This window comes from Chiloscyllium plagiosum, chromosome 41, assembly GCF_004010195.1.
Source record: "Chiloscyllium plagiosum isolate BGI_BamShark_2017 chromosome 41, ASM401019v2, whole genome shotgun sequence".
In the NCBI taxonomy this organism is placed as follows: Eukaryota; Metazoa; Chordata; class Chondrichthyes; order Orectolobiformes; family Hemiscylliidae; genus Chiloscyllium; species Chiloscyllium plagiosum.
Genome location: NC_057750.1, coordinates 5027853 through 5052357, shown reverse-complemented (window position 1 = coordinate 5052357; position 24505 = coordinate 5027853). Strand labels below are relative to the sequence as shown.

Below are 24505 nucleotides of genomic sequence, written 5' to 3'. Positions count from 1 at the left end.
TGGTGTATAAACTCCCCTGGGGGGGGTGGGGGTCTGTGCAGAGAATGGTTAGTAAACTCCCCGTGGGGGTGGGGGTCAGGGGTCTGTGTGGGAGTTGGTGTATAAACTCCCCTGGGGGGGGGGTGGGGGTCAGGAGCTGGTTAGTAAACCCCTGGGGTGGGTCTGTGCAGGGAATGGTTAGTAAATCCCCTGGGGGGGTGGGGGTTTGTGCAGGGAATGGTTAGTAAACTCCTGGGGGTGGGAGGGGGAGTGGTCTGTGCAGCGGGTGGTTATTAAATGTGCAGCCTGCTGTAGGTCCCTGTTTAATAAAACCCTAAGGGGAGGTGTCATTGTACAGCCTGTTAGCCCTTCTCCAGGTTCCTATCTGGTGCTGGTTTGAGTGTACCTGGTAGACCTGGTTAATACCATCTGGGGATAATATGTTGAAAGAGGGGTATTTGCAAAGCTTGGTTAATAAGTGGTGGAGTTTGTGGGGTTGATGTTATTGCAGGGCCAAGAGAATAAAACCTGAGGAAGGTAGTCCCTGCGGTGCTGGTTATTAAAAGCTTTCAGTGGAGGCTACATTGGAGCCTGATAAACATTGTCAGGGGGTGGTTGTTATGCCTGGCCTCCAGTGGGTTATCTTATGGTGTTTGCCTTTAGCTCTTGAGCCAGTAATCTAATCTGGCACGTCAATATTGCATATCGAGCGGTTTCTTGTCTACGATGTACACCCTAGATTTCGTCTACGCAATCAGATCTTCATGTTCTAGTGGTATGAATCAATTATGGATATTCAATTCATCCCTTAACCTTAATTGATTGTGTATCTTGTTTGCTGTCTATATGCGTTGACTTAAGTGAATTCTTAAAAAGTGACTGGTCAGAAATGCCCTTTGAAGATATGACACACTGAATTCATTTGTTATAGCACAAACTATGATCTTCAGGGTTCAGAAGTTCCAGGGTGCATTATTTCTGAAAGATCCTGTGCCCCTTGGCAGTGATAGATTGAGGTCTGCATGATTTTAATAATATTGATTAGGCTCATCTGTGGAAAAACTCTGCTCATTTTGCAGCTGACCTGTTCTAGGAAATGAAGGATTTTCTTTTAAATTGCCCAATTTAGTTTAATAAACATCTTATCCCTTCAGGGATCTAAAATCAATGTGTGCCTTTTTAAATAAGGTTGCATTTTATTCCTAAAATAATGCATTGGACAGTTTAACTAGGGTGAAGTTTAAAGCTGATTAGGGATTAATTTTGATATGGTTTTCTTTCCTGACTACCTTGTAACTAACAAACTGTTGAGTTCAGTTGACAGCCTGCACCAGTTCTATAGTTCTATTTGGAAAGGAAATGTTGCTTTTATAGAGCTCCTTCTACGACTTCTGGATTTCTCATAGCATGTGACAGCCACCAGAGTTCCAGGTCTTTGGAATATTGTGATAAAGGAGAGAGGCTGTGTGAATTTGACTGTTGAAACACTCAAAGTTAAAATAATGTGGAAAAGCCATGGATATATGTTTATATCTTGTTATTAGACTAACTTGCAATTTCAAGACTGGATTCATCTCCTGAAGTGTTAGCTATAATTAACATTTTTGGATGTGTTTTGATAGTTCTCTGGGGCAGGTGAAATTTGAATCTGGACCTCCTTGCCCAGAGGAGGGGTGCTACCTGTGTACCTCAATGACCTGAAATATGAATTATACCCGTGTGCTCTTCATCTGTTTTGTCACAGATCCTAATTGTCCCATCAATGAATATTGCAACCACAGTTTTGTACAGTTTTAGGTATTAGGTATTCAGTAGTAGGTATTCTATTATAATCCAGCTTCAGGTTCTTCAATTGAGCAATGATTTCATAATGATCTTAAACACAATTTTTCAATGACATCATTCCATTGAACTGAAGTCCAGTGGAAGACAATGGGGTCAAGTACGTAGCCACCTTCAGTAATGAAGGACTGGCAGCAAGTTACATTTCATGTCCATGATCTACAATTCACCATCCAGAGCTCCTGAACTGAGCATGTGACAGCACATAGTGCAGTACTTAGCTGCTTTTGAATGCTGTCTACCTTTTGTAATAAAGGGCCCAAAGGGAGACTGCAGTTTAGCTCTGAAAAGTTTTTGTCTCAGTTGGATTTACCGAGAATCTTGACTTCAGAGCAATCTGTATTTGCAGTGGGTATCAGGCTGGAGAAATTACCATCGTATGTTTGCTTTTTGAGTAGTTTTAGCACCAGAGTCTTGAACAAAGTATGCACAGGACCACAGCAATGGAGCTGACTTTTTTGCCCTTCAATCCTATTGTCATCTGGTGGCTGATCTAAACCTAATTCTATAAATCCAACATTTCTTCATTATTCCTTTATCTCCCTTAACAATTGTTAATCAGTTACCTTTGTGAAAGAATTGAAAGCCTGCCACTTAGTGTAAAGTGTTCTCCAAGCTCTGCCTGAAAAGTTTGGTCTAACCTCAAAACTGTGCTACCTGAACTATGACCCAACCAGCAGAAATGAATCTCTTCCCAGTCTATCTGATTTGTTACTAATATCTGGAAATAATAAAGTCAGTAAAACCAACAACTGTTGAGACACCTTTCTTAAAATCGGACAATTCTGTGGCTAATGCCAACAAATCCAGCAAGTTACATCCATCCAGGGGTTTGCACCTTCCTTCTTACTAAGGTTCTGAACTCTCTTGCAACCCTTCTTCCTTCATGCAAACTCACTCTGTTTAATAGTGTTCTAATAGAGCATGTTTATAGTTTCCAGATGAGTGCTCTGCAGAGGTTGTACTGATTAATTAAGACTGGCGCCATCACCTTAGTCAGATGCTTGAGTAGCATTTTGTTTGTGCCAGCATTGCAGTATCCGCTATTCAGCTTATTAGTCTGCCTGAGTTGGCAGTCACTTGGCTGAGGAAGTCTAGTCTGCTGGCATTTTCCTGGCTAGAAGTATGCTTTAAAATTGTTTTTATGCATTCTTTAGGATGCAGTCAGCAAATGGTCAACTCTTGGTGTTCTCCCTACTTTGCTCTATAATAAACTGATGTTGCTTGGGATGGTGTGTCCTTTTAGTCACACACCCAAAGTTGTGGAATTTCCGCTTCTCGAGCAGCCTATTTAAATTTTTTCTTAAAACCCACTCCTTTGAGTTTCTGAGCAACTGTCCTGGTTCAAAATTTGTCCTTGGGGAGTTTCCTTATGTTAAAGGAGCCCTGCAAATGCTTAAACAAAATCAGAAATTGTTGTCAGACTTGTGGAGTTTTACAACATCTGTGGAGAGAAAGCAGAGTTAATGTTTCTGGTCCAGTGACCCTCCAAACAACTTTTTTTTTCAAAAGGTTCTTAAGCGAATCTGCACTTTAGACACTTGTGCATAATTCATGTTGGTGCTTCAGTGCAGAAATACCATACGTTTCTGAAGCTGCTATAATGAGGCAGCAGTGGCATTCAAGTGAATATTTCAAGTGCAGGGAAATGTTTCTCAGCCGAACAATTTAATTTTCTTTTTATCTAACTTCTGTGGGATTCTACAGCACAAAGCAGGCCATTAGCCCATCAAACCCACACCAACCCTCTGCAGAGCATCCCCCTCCCTATAACCCTGCATTTCCTATAGCTTATCCACCCAGTCTGGATGTCGGGGCATTTAGCATGGCCAATCCACTAATCTGCACATCTTTTGACTGAAAAGTCATTGCTGAACCAGTTGGGTTTTTATGTCAATCCAGCAGTTTTCATGGTTTTTTTCACATCCCACAGTTGATCGTATTCATTCAGTTCAATTCTGCAAATTGCTTTTGTCTCTTTTTTTTGCCTCCCTTCTATTTTTGCATTTTAACACCATTAACTAAGGTGTTTGAAAGGGAGGATTTTGTGTGAAATCTACATTCCATCGAGACCTGAGTATCTTTAGATTTTGAAATTGCTATATTTCCTGGCATTAGAGGATGGGTGGGCAAAGAATTTCGTCACATGTTCCATGAAAATTTTCCAACCATTTAATTTGACTGCTAACTGCTTCAGGCTGTCTCTTGATTGTAAAGATAATCTGCAAGGAACACTTTTTGTCTACTATTTGGTTAACTTTAAGTAATGAAAGAAAACATTCCCAGTTTCAGTAATGCTTCAAGTAGATGTGGGTCAATATTTTTTAATACTTTGCCATGTCATTGTAAGTCCAGTTAATTGCTGGAATCTTGGATTTGCTTCTTTGTGGCTCCTACCAAAAAAAATTTGAGTTAAACTTCAAGGAGAAAGGTTTACCAGTTCCTCCCTGCCCATACCTCCAGCTTTCAGAATTGTGAAGATCTGTAGCTTGGGTTGTGATTAACAACTTCAATCAGTTCGCCAAGCTACCTAATTTTCTTGCAAACATTTCGTCCGCCTTCTGAGTGACATCTTCAGCGCTGTCTAGCCTCCAGATGAAGCGCTGTCATTGAAACTTGTCACCAGAATACACTAGCATCACTTGTAACAAAACATGATCAGTGATATCAGTCAATACACCTTGACAATGAAGGACACTAATTCAACTGGGAAAATATTACGATACTGGAAAAGGCTAAACAAAGACAAGCTTAGGAATTCCTGGAGGCCTGGTATTCATCTATTGGTACCATAACCACGTTGAAATAGACCCCATCTGCAGACCACTACACTATATAAACAGAAGTAGACCCAGTTAAAAATCTCACAACACCAGGTTATAGTCCAACAGGTTTAATTGGAAGCATACTAGCTTTCGGAGTGCCACTCCCAATCACCTGATGGAGTAGCGCTCCGAAAGCTAGTGTGCTTCCAATTAAACCTGTTGGACTATAACCTGGTGTTGTGATTTTTAACTTTTGTACAGTCCAGTCCAACACTGGCATCTCTAAATCAGAAGTAGACCCACCTGCCACAACAGACAGAACCGTATACATTGGGTCAAATCGCCACAGTGCTTCATCCTGAAGATCTCACCAGGAGAGTGACGAAACGTTTGCAAGAAAAACCAGCTCTGTGAACCGGCCAACAACTTGCAGAATACTATGGGAGAATTGGTAGCTGTTCCAAAAGTCTGTGTTCATAAAGCAGAAAAAAATTCAGAAACAAACCAATGTTGGTTTTTATTATGCAGTATGCACTCAAGGTCTAGCTGCCTTAAATCTTTGGGAGTGTGCAGATTCATTCTGTTTTGAGCTGCAGCTATTGATGCTAGAAGCTGAATGTAAATTGCTGTTTATCCTAATGGGATGGGCCTGGTATTGTTTCAGGCATTTCTCATGGTCTGTCAACCTCTCAGCAGTAAAATGTGTGCCATTGTCTTGGATAGCTTTGGATATCTGGGATGTACGTGAGCTGGGATGTTTAATCTTAATCTAGAAGCAGTAGCTTTCATGTAATCCTTATTATACTCACGGTGTGTAAATTGCAAAACCAGTGTCTGTCTTGCATCAAGGTTTAATTTGGCAACATGTTGAAATATTTGTGCCACCTGACAAATTTGATTCTTTTGAAAAACTGTTTTCCACTGGAGGGAAGCTGCTGTCTGCCAGCGAAGGAGGGCATATATTTATTTAACGTCTTTCGCAATCTCTCTGGAAACCTTTAAAGTGCTTTACAGCTGATCAAGTATTTTACAATACTGAGGAGTTTTTTAATATCAGAAACATGGCAATCAATTTGTGCACAGCAAGATCCCACGTGATTTGTAACCATTACAAAAAATGACCTGATTTGGTGGTTTTGTTTTTGCCAAGATGGAAATATAGAGTAGAACACTGGAGAGAATATCCCTGCTCCTCTTCAGAAGAGTGTTACGTGATCACTGAAATATCGCTTGGAAATGGCCACAAGTCCTGAGAATGAGGACTCGAGTCCCTCATCCTTTTGTATTCTAGTTTAGTCATTCAAAGGATCTGTGAAAATAGCAAATACAGTTTGTTCAGACCAATTATTTCCAAAATATAATCATTCAATCTAACTCCATTTCACTGTTTTTAGTTTTTTTCTAGAGTTGTGAGATTAAATAGCTTTTAGTTTTAGAGTTCCGGTTTCCCTCTCCGTATTAGAATGGCTATGATATGCTTTATTAAAATCTAAAATATTCATTGATTCCAAATTGTGTATAATAGAATCCCTACAATGTGGAAGCATGCTATTTGGCCCGTCGAGTCCACACTGACTATCCAAAGAGCATCCCACCCAACTCCATACCCAACCACCCTGCATTTTATCATGGCTAATCACCTAGCCTGCACATCTCTGGACACTGGGGCAATTTAGCATGGCCAATTCACATAACCTGCAAGCTTTGGATTGTGGAAGCAAACTAGAGGAAACCCACACAGATATTAGGAGAACGTGCAGACTCCATAAAGTCACCCACAGCTGGGATCCATGGTGCTGTGAGGGAGCAGTGCTAGCCACCATGCTGCTTGTGTATTTCAGAAATATGATGTAGAGTTTACGTTCTTCCTCTAATTGCAGAATGATTGTCTTTTGATGAGAGTCTGTGCCTTTTGTAGGGAAAGGGAAACTAATTTGAGGCTATGTTTACTGTTCTCCAAGCTAGACTGTTTTTAAGATTGTATGGTTAAGAAAAGGGTTTTTGTTTTGAAGAAGCTGATGATGTAGAGCACTTTAGAAATGCAAACAGTGTTTTTGAGGGTGGTCATGCGCTGAGATGACATCACTCCCTATAACACTGCTGCTTATTTGAACAAAATACTTCAATTTCCAGTGGACAAAGGGCTTATTGTTGTCCAGTTGTAAACGCCGTCTCGGACTATGCCCGCTCAAAGATCATTGTCCTATGCAGCCTGCTGTGCCAGAAATATTCACCTTGATCACTGCTCAATTCAAGTTCTTCCTCCAAAGCTATTTCAGCACCCTTGGATTGGTCAATTTCCTGAGTAGATTATGTAACCGGTGTATATTTTCCATGAGGAATAGTGATGAAATGTCAGAACACCCTATTTGTCATTGGGCAACCACAATTCCTCATCTTAATTGGATCTCCAGCCAGATGGTGAATTATGAAACTAGATGCAAATCCTTTTCTTTATGGTTGCTTGATTTACAGAATCTCTCAGGTCTCTCTCCTACCTGATGACCATTGTCCCAAGTGTCTTTTCACTACTGTTATCTGAATATGTTGATTAAGAATAGCTATGTTCTAGCACATTTCTGTAGCAGGTGGGACTTGAACCTTCTAGCCTGGAAGTAGGAGCTACAGTCGCCTAATCAAATTGAATCAATTAATCAAGTCAACCTCAAGACATTCTATACTTTTTGATCAGCCAATTGGTTTTAGTTTTATTGCTATAATGGTCAACCCCTTAAAGGGGTGTTATAACCAAAACGCAACTTTAACACAATTAAGTACACACAATTTTGTAGCTGGTTATGTCCTTCAACCCCTGCCACATTGATTGGAGGAGGCCTCCAGAAAACTGATAGACTACAGTCGGGCATTATAATAAAACTTCAAAATAACGTCTGCAGGCTAAAACTAAACTTGTTTTGGGGAATGATTTTCATTCCAGTTCCTGCAGTACCCAATGGTCATTGAAGGAGTCTTCCTTTGTGTGCATGAGAATCTATACTCTTCACCTGCATATCCTTAAATGTAATTTAAAAATAATAATGAAACTTCTCTTTCACACTGTTTCACAATCAACGTACAATGAATTCCTGGAAACGTTTCCTGGAATATAACCAGCTGTCTTTGGTTGTTTAGAAATGGTCAGTTTGGAAGAGTAGTGTGAGTAAGAGGTTTGACATTGTAGAGTCAGTCATAGTTGTCATTTTAAGGCAGCTTTGCAGGAGAGATGTGACCAATTGTTATGGACCAAACAAACCACCGCCCCCCCAAAAAAACACATCGCAGATTAGACTCGATCCTAACTTTTATATCCTAATGGAAGTGCCTTCCAGGTGTGACTTGATTTGTCAAACTACTTGGCTTTAAGTGGAACACACTGTCTACCTCCACCACAGTTAAAATACAGGCAAACAAAATTGGCATAACTTGAACTCTATCAAAATTAAATATTTTAACTACTACAACTGTTCCAATATAGCAGTATCCCTTGGTAAAGGCAAATTTGGGAAAACTGATTTCCTTCATTAGTCTTCTCCAGTCCAGGAGAAAAGGAAAATCTGCAATCTAGTAGCAAAGCGAAAGCTGTCTCTTTGCAGCAACAGAGAGCAAGCTGAATCTAGCAGCTTCAACTCCAAAACCCAACTTAAACAACTGAAAACAAAACTAAAACCCTGGGTCTGAGAACCTGACTCTGCCCACTCATGCTGCTTGTGTCTAATATTTGTATTAAAAACCCAAAGCTATATACTCTGCTTTCCATGGAACAGACATCTTTGCACCAGGTTTACAACATGCCTCTTTAAAAGACAGAACTAATCTCATCTCTTAAAGGCATATTTTGTCACAAAATAAACACATGGTGTTATCACAAGGGAGGGTGGGACTTCAGTTGTAATCAAGTCTGTGCCAAGTGTTTATGAAACTGGAGTTAGGAGGCCTTTCTAAATATCTTCCAAGATCCTGGATAAAATGACTTGGTGATGTTTTCTATTTTGGTAGCTTTTTATTCCATTCCAGGTTCCCCCAGATTATATATGTTATTTGATACAGAGTTATCTGAATGCATTCCCTCAGACCAAAATTTCAAGAATGAAAAGACTTTCATTTGTCTCTTGTAATCTTAAAGTTCCAAGGCACTTCACAGCCAACGAAATACTCTGAAGTGTGGTGACTGTTGCAATGTAGGATGTAAATTGCACACAAGATGCCACAAACAGCAGTGAATAATACCTCCGATATTAAAGGATATTGTGATATTGAAGGATAAATATTGGCCAAGACACTGGGGAGGACTCCAAGGGTCCTCCAGTTCTGACAATCTTTTGCCTCCATCCTGAGGAGGAAAAGCTGGGTTAACATCTAAGGCAGCATTGTTAGTGTCAGCTGGATTACTGTATACAGTAGTCTCCAGGTTAGGATTTGAGCTTGAAGCTTTCGGTGTAGCTGCTGCCACGGATTTGAGGCTACTACAGCTCCCTGCTGCATTTGTGCAACACTTTTTAGTGTCTCATCCTAAATGTCTTGAAGTTTCCAATCCAGTGGCAATTTCAGGTGGTTCTTTGTTGTGGGCTGGAGACTGGGAAAGAAACTTAGGCATTGTCACATTGTCCCTGTCCTGATTTTAACATCCTTCTTACTTTCTGTTCAGGGGGTCTTCTAGGTTAGAAGAAGCATGTGAAATGTACGCCAGGGCTGCTAACATGTTTAAGATGGCCAAGAATTGGAGTGGTAAGTATAGTTACCAAATGTCTCACTTGGGCTGCATTGTGACTGGCCAGTGTGTAATGTTGCTTGGTTTTCCTTAAATTATACTTGACAACCCACTTTGTCACAAAGTTAATTATCTGCTGTATTGGGAGCAGGGAGCCCACTGAAACAAGTGCAGGTCAATTTTACTTATCCTCAGAAAATATTAAATCCATTACTGAGTTTTAAGTGGAGAGAAATGTCAAATGATATGCTCTATATCCTATAACCGTCTTGGCCCGGGAAGGAAGGTGTTGAGCTGGCAAACCCTAAACATTAGTTGGTATTTTGCCATTTTGTTGTGTGTGGGATGGAGGTAAGAGTGTGCTAATGGCACGGGATTGGTAATTTGATAATCCAGAGGCCTAGGCTGGGGGCAAGGGTGTTCACATCTCACCGTGACAACTATTTAAATTCAACTCCTAAAATCTAGTTTCAGTGGTGTTGACCATGAAGCAATTGTCTTATTGTAAAAACCTGTCTCTGCAATGCTGGACTTTTTTTTTTATTTCTCTTTCTAAGCTCTTGTAACTAAAGAAGCTGGACCTAGCTATCTTTATACTGAAAGTGGTGCTTTATAAACTTTTCACTGTACTCATTTGAGTACATATGACAATAAAACTAATTCTAATCTCCTGTTTTGGAGAAAGAAATCTGCCATCCTAACCTGATCTGGTCTACGTATGGCTCCAGACCCACAGCAGTATGGTTGACTCTTAACCACCATCTGAAATAGTTGAGCAAACCACTCACTTCAAAGGCAAGCAGGGATGGGTAACTAATGACAACCACATCCCATGAAACAATAGAAGGGCTGGAGCCTTAAGCATGGGTGAAGCTCATGGGAAGAGCTGTCTTTTGTGATCTTTCACCTCAGAGAGGATGTGATTTTTGCTAAATTCTGACTGAGTCAGCTGCAAGTACCTGCCAGCACAGCTGGGTATTTCTGTTTAATAAGCAGTCAGTATTGGGGCCTCTTAGCCCAGAGTTCACTTGATTTGTAGAAAGAGCACAACTAGCAAATAGAAACACAGGCGTTATTCGTAAACTCTGGTAACCTAGCCCTCAAGGCACAAGAAATGATGTTTTAGATGCTGAGCAGAACTGTCTGCTCAACTCTGAATAAAGAGCAACCCCTCACAATCTATGGCCATGTAATCTTTTAAAAGATAAAGTAAGCTTGGATGTTCCCATTTTGGTTTTAGCACAGATAAAATTGCTTGATCAATTCAGTTGTATAGCACTTTTTTTATTTCCTGCACTTTTCTGGTCAGTATATAACTGAGAACCAAACTTTTTAAATGTGGACAGCAATGGCAGCATGTGGGTTTCTTACCCTGTCTACGTATAGATCTGGCTGCTACACTCCTGCAGCTGGATTTTTATTTGCCTTTGCATGGATTCAGCTTAAAACCTGAGTATCAGGGCTTATCGCCATAGTGATCTAAAAAAAAAAGCAGGAGTGACAAAGAAATGAAGGAGGCTTATACAAGTCTGTTTGATACATATACAAGCTTTTTCTGTTACTTAAGGATTATTTGCAGTCCCCTCTTTGAAAACTGAAGAGTGTGCGTGATCACTGCACTTTGCTATTTCTCTGTAGCCAGGGTAGACTGGTATTGACCCTTCCTAATGCGCGTATGTTTCTCTCTTTAGCTGCAGGCAATGCTTTCTGTGAAGCTGCTAAACTTCATCTCCACTTGCAGAGCAAACATGATGCGGCTACCAACTTTGTGGATGCAGGAAATGCCTTCAAGAAAGCTGACCCCCAAGGTAAATACGCTCAGCCTCCTGTTACAAAGTGACCATGCTTGCAAAGCCAAGAGCATGCAAATTAAAGCCTAAACATTCATCACTTAAAATTGCATTTTAAGTCACATTTTGATTGTAGGCTGGATCTCAACGCTATTATGTTCCTTTCTACCTGATGTGCAATCCAGCCACCCTGCTTCTCTTGTACTTTATTTAAGAAAAGTAATTATTCTGTAATTTTAGCTGTTTGTTCAGAGCGTCAACAGTAGCAGGGTGGTTAAAATGAGCATCCCACCTAACTAGCTGTAGATGACTTATTGTACAGGGTCAGATAAATGAGGACTTTACTAGCTTACTCGCATTCAGACAGTACATGCTGGCTTTAAGAGAGAAATTCTTCCTGTTTCTGTAGCAGTGCAGCAGTCTCCTCCCCTCATTTAAATGTCAGGTTGCAGAGGTACCTGATCCTGGAGGCTATGTAAACCGAACAGCAGTAGTGACTGTCATTTGTCGTCATACAAGCATAGTGCTGAAGGCCTCATGCTGTCTATTGGGAAGTTGGCAATCAATGTTAGGAAATCGGAACAGGAGTAGTCCATTGCTTGTTGCACCCTTAACTGGATTGTGGCTGATAGTCAACCTCAGCATTCTTTCCCCACACTCGGTGCCTCACAGTGCCAGGAACCTGGGTTTGACTCCACCCTCTGACAGTCTGTTTGTATATTCTCCCCATGTCTGTGTGGTTTTCCTCCGAATGCTCTGGTTTTCTCCCACAATCCAAAAGTGTGCAGGTTAGGTGAATTGACCATGGTAAAATTGCCGTATAATGTTTAGGGATGTGTAGGTTAGGTGCATTAGTCAGGGGAAATGTAAAGTCATAGGGTAGAGGATTGGGTCTGGGTGGGATACTGTTCAGAGGCTTGGTGTGGACTTGTTGGGCCAAATGGCCCGTTTCCACACTGCGAGGATTTATATAATTCCCTTAATGCTTGATAGATTTCTAGACACTAAAAACTAGAATTTTTTTTCTTGAAACTACTGACTAAGCTTCCACAGCTACCTGAGGTAGAGAACTTCAAAGATTCACCATCTTCTGAAGAATTTCCTCAGCTCGGTCCTAAATGATCTCTCTTATACTGTCAGAAATCATCGATCAGGTTGCTGGGGTTTGGGATAGGGATAGTACGGCTGAGAGGTGGAGTGAGAGGATTGGTCGAAAAGGTTATTAGTTTGGGGTGGATAAGCTTCTCATGGTCTTGTAGTGTAGAGGGTCTGGGGGAATTGTAATTAGTGCGAGGAATAAGTATGGGGTAAGCTGAGTAATTACTCAGACATTAGGCCATGTTTTTACCGTGTAACTTTTTTCTGTGTAACTATTTTACTTGATTTGGAAGGTTAAAATACAAATCCTAGTTTTAAATGAGATTTGCGTGGTTTCCAGGTATAGAGAAACTGAAGTGGAATTTTCAATTTCTGAGGGAATTTCTTTGGAGTCTGCTACAGTGGGGTCTCTACAAGGTCCCTGTGTACAGTTCCTACCTACAGTGCAGTAATGACTGGCCTTTGGAAAATCCAGACCCCTCCGAGACTGTACAGGACTGGCAGCAGGACACTGTTCCTGAACAATCAAAAGAGCAAAATAAAATTGATATTGCTGTTGTGTTTAACATTTTTAGCCCTTTTTGCGCAATCAAAAGAGGGAAGGGACGCTGGTGCACCACTCTGGTTGGAAATTCAACTGTCTTGTCACAACTGCAATCTGGGTGTATGTTCCTCCATCTCTCTGCTCAATTAAAGGAAAATTTGTGTTTGTTGCCAAAATTCAAAGGGATAAGCAACAAGCCCTTACATCAGAAAGGGCAGTAACCTTACATCTCTCATGCTACTGTTATGGACTAGGCTAGACCACTCAGAACATTAAGCAGGCAGCCCAGACCATAACTTTGCTATTTGCTTCAGTGTGTACAGTGAAAATTACCCGGAGTAAGTTAGCTAGGTTGACTACTAGATTTTAAAACAGACAAACATTTATTCATAAAATTATAGAATGAAACACACAAAGAACAGTAAAGAACCCCTACAGAACTCAGGCCAGATTGATTATGCTGTTCCGAATGTGCGCAACAGTTCCAATAAACAAACCCCCTTAAGGAAAAATGAAAGAGGCTTACAGGTCGAAGTTAGGGCAGAAAGGGAGAGTCTAGCTTCCACAAAGCTCACTGCTGAATTGCCTTAAACAAGACTTCGGCTTTCAGGACTGACCACTCCCCTTTCATTATACAGGTTACTTCTAAAACATAAACGCTTTGGCCTAAATTCGCACTGCTTACATATAAACAAAAGGCCTCTCAGTAAACCCTTTCATCTCTATACCAAACTAGTTGATTTGGAGCCCAGCATATTTGAAAACCCTCTTTGGGGGGAAAAAAAATAAGAACATCTTTCCTTAAGAAAATGAAGGAACAGCTTTCAGAAGAAAAGGGACCAGCTTAGTGACACTATCCAGTTAATGTTGGAGAGGTTGAGAAGAAACTGACATAATCATTTGACATTACTAAAACTGTCAAGCAAGCAATTTCTATCAGCCCAACGTAAATGTTTTACCAGTTGTCTGTGGCTGAATGAGTAACAAAATCGCAGGGAGGGAGAAGCTGCAACTGTCGTTTAAACTTGCTTTGAACCTAATTTTTATTTTGTGGTTTCTTTTTCCCTTCCAGAGGCCATTAATTGTTTGAACAGAGCTATAGAAATTTATACAGATATGGTAAGATGTCAATTCCACTATTTGTAATGTTGTAGACCAGGGCTGGGGAAACCTGTGGCCGCCTAGGCCATTGTGTGTGGCCTTTTGAATGAATCCAAATTTTGCAGAACAAATCTTTTTTATTAATGTGTTTTTCGTCCTTTATCTTTATTTTAATCTTAAAATGAATGTATTTAAAATACCAGAGAGTAAAAGAAAATTCAACAAAATAATCCTCACAGACTGACTGCCACAATTTTTTTAAATATGTGAAGTTTTGAAGAAAATATAATTGAAGTTTCTTGGATGCGGCCTTATTAGATTACAACTAACATAATGCGGCCTTCCAACATGAAAAGGTTCCCCACCTCTGTTGTAGACTGACCGTTGAATAAGCTTCTGATTTCATTTAGATGAACCGTTAGAACAGAGACCTGGTCTGAACATTATCAAGCCGTTAGTTTAGGGATTAGTTTTTTTTGGCTATAGTGAGACACCTGTCCAACAGGCAGGTATTCTTGTAATCAACCAGCAAACTCCTTTGAGGTTCACTGAAATTTTTTTTTTCCTTAAACTTTCACTGTCTAAAATTACAACTTATTACAGAGCCAGGACCATAAACAAATTCTGCAATGGCGATTCTAGCAGCTTCTAGTTATTCTAATATGTGAATGAATTAGGAGTGGGAGTAGATTACACAATCCTTTGAGCCTGCTCTGTAATTCAATGTGATCATGGCTGATCTGGAGAGGTCCCTATCAACCCTGGTGACCTTTCACCCCATTGCTTAGCAAGAATCTATCCACCTCTGCCTCCTGCATGTACAGGGTAGTAGAGGTTTGGAACTCTTCCAGAAAGGGCAGTAGATGCTGGATCAGTTGATTTTTAAATCTGAAATTGATCAGATTTTGTTAAGCAAAGGTATTAAAGCTTTACACCAGACGCACGTATATGGAGGCCACAGATAAGCCATGATCCCATTGAATGCTGGAATAGGCACAAGCTGGATGGCCGCCTCCTGTTCCTGTATTAGATATTCAAAGACACTTCTCTCACCACTGTTTTGAAGAAAAGCATTTCAAAGATACATGACCCTCAGAAAATGTCTCTTAAAGAGGTGATCCCTTATTTTTAAAGAGCCCCTAGGTTCTGGATTTTCCCAAATGAGGAATGATGCTCTCCATATCCACCTTGTTAAGACCCCTCTGACCTTGATTTAACCAAGTCGGGTCTTACTCTTCTAAGCCCAAGTGAATGAAAGCCCAGCCTGCCTTCCTCATAAGGTGACCTGGCCATTCCAGGTATTACATCAGTAAACCTGCTTCCAACGCAGTTCACCCTTGGTTAAATGACTTGAACATGGTGCAGAGTGTCGGTCTAGATATGATCTTATCAATGTCAGAGTCCTAGAGGTGTATAACACGGAAACAGACCCTTCAGTCCAGATATCCCAACCCAATGTAGTCCCACCTGCCAGCACCTGGCCCATATCCTTCCAAACCCTTCCTGTTCATATACCCATCCAGATGCCTTTTAAATGTTGCAATTGTACCAGCCTCCACCACTTCCTCTGGCAGCTCATTCCATACATGCACCACCCTCTGTGTGAAAAGGTTGCCCCTAAGGTCTCTTTTATATCTTTCCCCTCACCGTAAACCTATGCCCTCTAGTTCCGGACTCCCCCACCCCGGGGAAGAGACTCTGTCTATTTATGCCATCCATGCCCCTCATGATTTTGTAAACCTCTAACGTCACCCTCTCCCTCTGCTCCAGAGAAGACAGCCCCAGCCTATTAAACCTCTCCCTACAGCCCAAATTCTCCAACCCTGGCAACATCCTTGTCAATCTTTTCTGAACCCTTTCAAGTTTCACAACACCTTTCGAATAAGAAGGAGACCAGAATTGCACACAATATTCCAACAGTGGCCTAACCAATGTCCTGTACAGCTGCAACATGACCTCCCAACTCCTGTACTCAATACTCTGATCAACGAAGGAAAGCAAACCAAACACCACCTTCACTATCCTATCTACTTGCGACTCAATTTTCAGGGAGCTATGAACCTGCACTCCGTCTCTTTGTTCAGCAGCACTCCCTCGGACCCTAAATGTATAAGTCCTGCTAAGATTTGCTTTCCCAAAATGCAGCACCTCGTATTTATCTAAATTAAACTCCATCTGCCACTTCTCAGCCCATTGGCCCATCTGATCAAGATCCCGTTGTAATCTGAGGTAACCTTTTTTGCTGTCTACTGCACCTCCAATTTTGGTGTCATCTGCAAACTTACTAACTATACCTCATGTTCACATCCAAATCATTTATATAACCTCCCATGTTTGCTACCCTTACTGCGAAGGGCTACATTCGATTAGTTTTCTAATCACATGATGTACCTGAATGCTAATGCATCTACTCTGGCATAGAAACATAGAGGAGGGGTAGGCTGTTCAGTCCCTTGAGCCTGCACCACTATTCATCCATCATGGCTGATTATTGAGCTCAATACCCTAATTTCATCCACCCTCTCTCTCTCTCTTCTCTCCCCCCCCCCCCCCCCCAAAATCTCATGATCCCTTTAGCTGCTTCCAGAAAACAATGTTTTGGCCTCAACCACTTTCTGTGGTAGAATTCTACAGGCTCCTCACTGGGTGGAAAAAAAATTCTTCTCCTCTGCCCCAAAATGTTTATTCCAATACTTGAGCTATGATCTGGACTCTGACCACCATCAGTCACTCTACTCCCTCTATAGCAAGAACATCCTTCCTCAGATAAGGAGACCAAAACTGTGCACACTGTTCCAGGTGTGCCTCATCAACATCCTGTATAACGGCAGCAAGACATCGTTGTACCTGGACTCGAATGTTTTCGTTAACATACAGTTTGCCTTTTTTACTGCCTGCTACACCTGCACGGTTACTTAGTGACTGGTGTACCAGAATGCCCAGGTCACTCTGAACATTTCCCCCTCTCAACTTAGAGCCATTCAGATGATCTGTCTTTATATTTTTGCTACCAAAGTGGTAACCTCCTATTTATCCAGATTGTACAGCATCTGCCTCTCACCAAATCCCTTAAGAGCTCTGCAGTCTCTTACTCTTTAATGTTCTATTCTTTCTGCCAAAATGAATACTTTCACATTCTCTTGTACTCCATTTGCCAATCTCTGCCAACTCCTTTAACCTTTCTTTTTTAAGAGATTTTTATTGAAAGAATTTTTATAAAATTACAACACCAAGCCAATGGAAAATATTACTGTATATAACAAAAAACACAACTATACTCATGCAAAATAAGACGACAATCCGTAAAGTAATAAATAAAACAGCTCAGCACAACAAAAGATTAGCTCCCAACCTCTCTGCGCATTGGGTATTACGCACTAATTTATTCAAAATTCATTCCTTCGAGGACGTCAAGTACGCTAGATCAAACTGTCATTGCTACACAAAAGCCCAAGTTAAGATGGCCATTTAACCTTTCTATAACAGAAGTTGCTGGAAAATCTTGGCAGGTCTGGCAGCATCTGAGGAGAAATCAATTAACATTTTGGGTCTGGTTACCCTTCCTCAATTCTTTTTAGAAAAAAAAGTATTATCAAGAAAATGTCCAGATCTGACGTTGACCAAACAATTCATCTTGGAAGATATTGCTGTTGCATCTCATCCTCCTTGTTATGAGGAATAGTTTTCCAAAATGCTAGTTTATTTGATACTAATGTTTTATGTTTAGGGTCGGTTTACAATTGCAGCGAAGCATCACATATCAATAGCAGAGATTTACGAGAGTGAGTTGGTGGATATCGAGAAGGTAGGTATCTGACCAGCCCTGAGGAGTCCTGTTGAATTTGTGCTGAATATTCTGTTGAATATTTGTAATAGTTTTAAGTGTCAAACTAAATTGCCACGTCCCTTTTCTGTTTGAATACTTGAGGACAGATGGTTGCTGGGTGATTGGTGCTCGTTACTGAGATGTAGGTCAGGAAGGTCCCTTAGTGTGTTAAGTACAGATAAGTGTATAGAAAAACTGAGGCATTCTTCATGGGAGCAGACAATTAACCTCCCTGATACTGATGGACTTGCCTGTATGTTCTTGCACAGCAGCTGATTAGAACAGCTTGAATTTATACAGAGCCTTTAGTAAAACATGCCCTATCGCCAAACAAACTTTAACACTGAACTACAAAGATTATGACAGAAAACCAATTAATTAATAATCCTTAAAGCTGATGCATGGGTGTGTGTTCTGGAGGAAATTCCTGATTTTAGGAAGCTAAAGACAAATGCCCCTGGTGCAGTTCATGATCTGAGATGGTCAAGAGACCAGAATTGAAAGAATACAAATCTCAGTAGGTTGTAGGGCTGGAAGTGGGAGGAAATGAAAGGAATTATTAACAAATCACTGACTGCATTGTCATCGAATAATAAGTTGCCATGTGAAATTGACTGAGTCAGCAGGATAATTGAAATGGCCTGCACAGGAAAATCCAAATCTCATGACTTTTTAAAAAGTATGTTTCAGATTCAAAAAAATAGGAGAAACATTTATTGTTTCAAAAGTGTGCAACTTTTTAACTGCAAAGTTTCACTCTGTGGTCTGTGAACTGAGACTACTATTTGGTTGCTTCAGTGAAAATAGTTGAATTTTTACCTTTGCAGGCAATTGCACATTATGAACAAGCAGCTGATTATTACAAAGGTGAAGAGTCTAACAGGTGAGCAACATTTATATTACGAATGGGTGAGCTTGCAAAGAAGTTGGGGTTGACCGTGTCAAGCTGGTAACATGACTGGACTAGTTATCCAGAGGACTCGACTGATGGCCTATAGAGCTGGTGGAAATGAGATTCAACCAAAAAAGAACTCTGCAAATAAAAGCTGGTCTCAGTATGAGTGACCAAGAAACAATCCATTGATTTGTGAATAAACTAGGGTTGTTTTCTCTGGAGCAGCACAGACTGAAGGAGACTAGATAGAAGTCCGTAAAATTGAGATTCATAGATAAGCTTGACAGTAGAATCTTTTTTTTTCCCCCAAAAGTTGAAATGTCTGATACTGGGTGCGTGCGTTTATGGTGAGAGGGAAAGTTCAAAGATGATGTGATGGGCAAGTTTAAGTGTGCTAGGTGTCTGGAAGATGATGCCAGGAGTGGTGGTAGAGGCAGCTATGACCGAGGCATTTAAAGTGCTTTTAGGTAAGCACACTAATATACAGGGATATGGACCAAGGGCAGGCAGAATGGATTTGTTTTGTTTTAGTGTCCTTTTTGGTATAACATCATGGAGCAGAGGGCCTGTTCCTGTTCTGTGGAAAACCCTAATTCGCTAAGTTCCTTCAGGGTTGAAAACTGTCATCTTTACCCAGGCCTGTGTGTGACAGGATCCATAACAAATGTGGTTGACTCATAACTGCCCAATTATGTTCTGAGGAAGCCATTTAGTGCCATTTGGGTGTGGGGAATAAACGTTGACCTTGTAACACCCATGTCCCATTAAAGGATAATGACTTGTGCCTCAAGCAGTTGGTTTTCATGTTGCTGTGGTCTCCCACCCAATTTTATCCTAGTTGTGTTCATTTTAGTTATCACTTACTATGCTGAAGCAGTGAGCTGATGGAATGGACTTGCACAAAGTTATTTTGCTTTTGGCTATCTTGTCCCCATATTGCGATGGAAGCTTATACATTCAGGGTTCAGTGTTAAATGTTGACAGAATGACCAAAAGTTGAGTGCAGTACGTGTGAATACACGGAGTTTGGGCTTGGCTTTCATTTTATATTTGTCATCTGGAGATATTTAGCCTGTTATCTTTTGCTCTGCAGTTCTGCAAACAAGTGCTTACTGAAAGTTGCTACGTATGCTGCGCAGCTTGAACAGTATCCCAAAGCTGTCGAGATATATGAGCAGGTGAGTGGGTGGGTTCATCCGGATGATATGTCTCCAGCTGCTTAAACTGGGAGAATAGATTATTCTCGCTCTCATGTTTAGTTGACAGGTAATTGCTTTTGCTCTGTATTGTAGGAAGGTATCAACGGATTAGGTCATTCAACCCCTGGAGTCCGATCCGTCATTCTAGATTGTGGCTGATCACTCCATATTCTCTCACTACCTCCATATCCTTTGAACATATCTAAAAGTGTCTGTGTCTCTTTTGTTTTTTAATCCCTGTCCTCACCGCACACCTAACAAATCTATATGTATAATGTGTGCTGTCTGCAATGTGCAATGCAGCCTTTCACTATGGCTGCTCTCTCAGCATCTTGCAAACCTGTGACCTTGCTCATGTAAAGTGACTAGGATAGAAAATACACGGTACGCCACTCCCTGCAAGTTCACCTCCAAGCCATTCCCCATTCCTTCAGTGTTGCTGGGTCATAACCCAGGAACTTCCTCCTGAATAGAATTGTGACACCACGTGGACTGCAGCAACTCCAAGAATGCAGCTCGCCCCGGTTTCTCAAGGAGCAATTAAGGATGGGCAATAAAGACTTGCCCAGCCAGTGACACCTGCATCCCATGAGCCATCTTTTTAAAAATACTGTCCGTTGTGAGAGAAGTTCCTGACAACCACCGCAGCCTCCCAATTGCAATCCATTGACTTTTTCAAAAACTCTTCCTTGGGGTATAGACTATGCTGGCAAGGTCAGCGTTTGTTGCCCATTCTTGAACTGGATGACTTGCTCAGCAATCTCCGAGGGCTCTGAGTCAACTACACTGCTTTGTGTCTGGAGTCACATGGAGGCCAGACTTGGTAGGGATGGCAGACTTGTGTTCCTAAAGGACATTAGTGAACCACAGGAGGTTTTACAACACTAGGTGGAAGTCTCCCAGCTGCCATTAGGCCAGATGTTTTGATTCCAGGTTTTGACTGCATTAAGTTTCACCATCTGCCATAGTGGGTTTCAAATCCACATCTCCGCAATGTTAACCTGAGGTTCTGGTTTACTAGTCCACGACAATCTCACTCTCGCTATCTCTCCAAGAGAATATTTGTAATTTGGAGAAGTGTTGTTAGCAAAACCTGGGCAGGTTTGCAGTCTGCTCCTTGTTTTTGTTAGTCTGTCGTGTTGATACTTGATTCTTACGGTGAATTTGTGCATTTTACACCACAGGTAGGCACCACGGCCATGGACAGCCCACTCTTAAAGTACAGTGCCAAAGAATACTTCTTCAAAGCTGCTCTCTGCCACTTTTGTGTCGATATGTTAAATGCTAAGGTAAGTTGGCACCAGAGGAGTAATTAGATTAGATTCCCTACAGTGTGGAAACGGGCCCTTCGGCCCAACCAGTCCACACTGACCCTCCGAAGAGCAACCCACCCAGACCCATTTCCCTCTGACTCATGCACTTGACGCTGGGCAATTTAGCATGGCTAATTCACCTGATCTGCACATCTTTGGATTGTGGGAGGAAACCGGAGCACCCAGGGGAAACCCACAGACACCGGGAGAATGTGCAAACTCCACGCAGACAGTCACCCGAGGGTGGAATCGAACCTGGGACCCTGGTGTTGAGGCAGCAGTGCTGACCACTGAGCCATCATGTCTTTTGTCTTGTCTTTTTGCTGCTTCGTATATAGATTAGCAACTTTTATTGATCTAGTTGGTGGTTTAATACCAATGGGTATGGGAAATGTCACCTTGTATAATTGGAATAAGATTGAAGACACTCAGCATCTGAAAGTTTTTTTTTAATACCAGTTCCTGTGCTGGTTTTGAAGATGAAGAACATTAGAGCAGTGTGATTTGTTTTATTTTGAATAAGCAAGGAAAGAAATTTCAGCCTGGTGGAGAAGTGATGGTTCCTGTGGACTCCTGTGCATTTGACACACTTGCAGAAGCCTTGCAGGAAGCTGCAATTTATTTTCTTCAAAGTTAACAGTTTGAGAACAGCGCCTATCGAAATCTCAGGCAAATGTCTCCTCGCAACATCTACAAGTAGTCCTTTTGAGACCGTTTTTAATTTGGTAATATTTAAAACTTAAAATCCTGCTGTGAGGAAGATGTTGGGTCTGTGGAAGACCAGAGCATACCTCTTCTGTCCTTTGTTACTTTGCATTGTAGGTGTTTCTCCTCTTTTTGCATCTATTGAGAACAGCCTTGTCCAGTAGTGTAACTCCGTGCTTTTCACCAATTCACGCAGTTGGCAGTCACAAAATATGAGGAAATGTTCCCAGCCTTCTCCGATTCCAGGGAATGTAAACTGGTCAAGAAATTGCTCGATGCCTTTGAGGAGCAGAATGTCGATGGCTACACCGATGCAGTAAGTGGTTTGTGATTTCAATCAAAATGTGGATGAGGGAGGCTGAGGGGTTTGCCTGAGAGGTCTGCAAAATTGAAGCGTAGGTGGATAGACTTCTTCCCAGGCTGGAAAGTCAACTACAAGAGGGCACAGGTTCAAGATGAGAGGAGGAATGTTTTCCCACGGAGGGTGGTGGGTGCCTGGAATGCACTGCCAGTGGAGGTGGTGGATGCGGGCACATTAGCAACGTTAAGGTGTATCTTAATAGACATGAGCATGAGGCGAGCAGAAGGGTAGTTACCACACTAGTGATAAGTAGTGGATCTAAATAAGGGTTACGAATCTGTGCAGGCTCGATGGGCAGAAAGGCCTGTTCCTGTGCTGTATTGCATAATGTATGATGCTTGCTGAATTCAGAGTTCAAAATGTCTGAAATAGGTATGCGAAGCAACACATTGGATCAATGATGGAACACTCACTCTAGAGTCCAGCACAACCTGCGGTGATATTTCAGTGAAGTGCTCATTGATATTTCAGTGAAGTGCTCAGGGACTGGGTTATTGGCAGGGAAGTTGAACCAGCAATGCAGCTACTGATTTGTTTCTGGCATACCAAACAATCCAGGGTTATGGCAGATGTTCTGTTTTGGCTCACTGGTTCACCAGTAAGAATACTGTTCTTTTTGAAAACAATATGCGCTGCATTTAACAGGTCCAAAGGAAAAGATGCTAATAAGTATTTGCAATACCTTCCTAATGTTGAGGTTGCAAACTCTTCTAACTGTGCCTTTTCACTGTCAGAGGTCCAACACGCTTTCTGATTGGGTCTTTCAGGGTTTAATATTGCATTCAACAACTTCACACGATGAGCACAGTTTTTGATTGGGAACAGGGGTGGGGAGTGTTGTGTCTTTGCTGTCTGCAGTGCGTGTGCATGTTCTGCTCAGACACTTTGTCTGTATGAACTCCTACAGCCATGGACACTACCTTTTGTCTTTTTGCACTGGGCATCCTCGCCATCTGTTCCACTTACTCCTCCCCCTGCCATTGTATTAAAAGGCATAATTTTTCAGCCCCCATCACTTGCTCTTGCACTCACTGTCTTGCTGTATGTGGCATCCAGGAGACAATGATGTGGCTCTGCCTCGCACCATGGCTGGGGTTTAATGAGCAGCCTGAGAGCCAGTGCCTCCAACAGTGAAGTGCTCCTTCAGTAACTGAGATGGGAGTGTCCATCTGAACTGCATCATCCGGAGTGGGGACTAAGACTTTCTAGCTCCAGGATTAGCGTTCTGTTTGAACTTAAAGAAAAGCATCGAAGCTGACTTTGTCCTCTCTTGTAGGTGAAGGAGTATGATTCCATCTCCAGGTTGGATCAGTGGTTGACTACAATGCTTCTTCGTATCAAGAAGACCATTCAGGGCGAAGAGAGTGATTTGCGTTAAGGAGTAATCATTTATATAATAGCAACTGAAGGGGAAAAATGTCAATCCAACCAGTGAGGGGGAGGGGGGGATGGATAAAGAATTTTTTTTCTTTAAAAACAGAATCAAAAACTATAAACTGCAAATCAAAGCTGCAGGGACATTCCAGAATTGGAAATTTTGGACAATTGTTTGGCATTTATTAGTCATGCCCAGCTGAACCTGTAAGCAAATGAGCTCTGTTTCTTGAAACAGTCCTGTTGTAAGCTATAACTTTTGCTCCCCCTCTTTTTTACACTATCCTTCTCACGTGTATAAATGGTGTTTGCTTGTTTTAAATTTATAGCATTAACTTGATAACAAAACTAGAGGAAGAGAAAATGCCTGGTGATTGCCCAATTCACTCCGCACAGTCTGTCAACATGCATCTTTCGTTTGTCGATTAGTAGATCACGGTCTTAAAATCCCATCTCAAACCAGAGTGCAGGCCTCTGGCAGGATTGTTTTTGGCTGTGATGCCTGCTGCCAGTTAAGTAGCCAGCTATCGAGGGCTTGTGTGTTCCTGCTGGGACAGTTTAGCTGAGAAATTGAGAGAAATGGTTTGAGATTTGGCCCAAGTGCGTGGTGGTTGGGGGGGAGGTGGTGTAACATTGTGCTGGTGGTAGATTAAGTTGTAACCTTTGTTTTAATCTGAAGTTTCCAGTATGCCACTCAGTGAATGCTGTTGAATATTGCTTTTTTTGGGGGGGGGGGGGGTGTTTAAGGGCAGCAATTTTTCCCATTCGGTGCAGACATGTCATCCCATTACTTGGAGCTCTCGGGGCGATGTAGGTTTACTGTGCAAAGAAATCTGATGGGATGAAGCCCAAATCTTAGATTGGCAAGTGTGTGCGTGTGTGGATTAGACATTCAGCCAATTGTAACCATTGTATAAATGCACAATATGATATTTTAAAATCTGAATAAATGAAGTTTCACCTAACACTTTTTGTTGTAACATTCAGTTAATCCCAACCAACACG

At 41.5% G+C, this 24505-nt stretch overlaps 1 protein-coding gene across 2 annotated transcripts in view; it reads left to right on the top strand.

Moving 5' to 3' along the window:
* The window catches only part of LOC122542773 (alpha-soluble NSF attachment protein), a 24893-nt gene extending 428 nt beyond the window's left edge, over nt 1-24465 (top strand). The window contains exons 2-10 of one of the 2 annotated variants that reach the window (XM_043680802.1): nt 9232-9311; nt 10986-11102; nt 13799-13845; nt 17555-17632; nt 18481-18536; nt 19642-19726; nt 20932-21036; nt 21962-22081; nt 23403-24465. In XM_043680802.1, the coding sequence (XP_043536737.1) occupies nt 9232-9311; nt 10986-11102; nt 13799-13845; nt 17555-17632; nt 18481-18536; nt 19642-19726; nt 20932-21036; nt 21962-22081; nt 23403-23504 (790 nt within the window). In that variant the 3' untranslated portion in view covers nt 23505-24465. Of the gene's footprint in view, nt 1-9231; nt 9312-10985; nt 11103-13798; nt 13846-17554; nt 17633-18480; nt 18537-19641; nt 19727-20931; nt 21037-21961; nt 22082-23402 lie in introns of those variants that run through there. The other variant, XM_043680803.1, reaches the window with a different exon arrangement.
* The last annotated feature ends 40 nt before the right edge of the window (nt 24466-24505 follow it).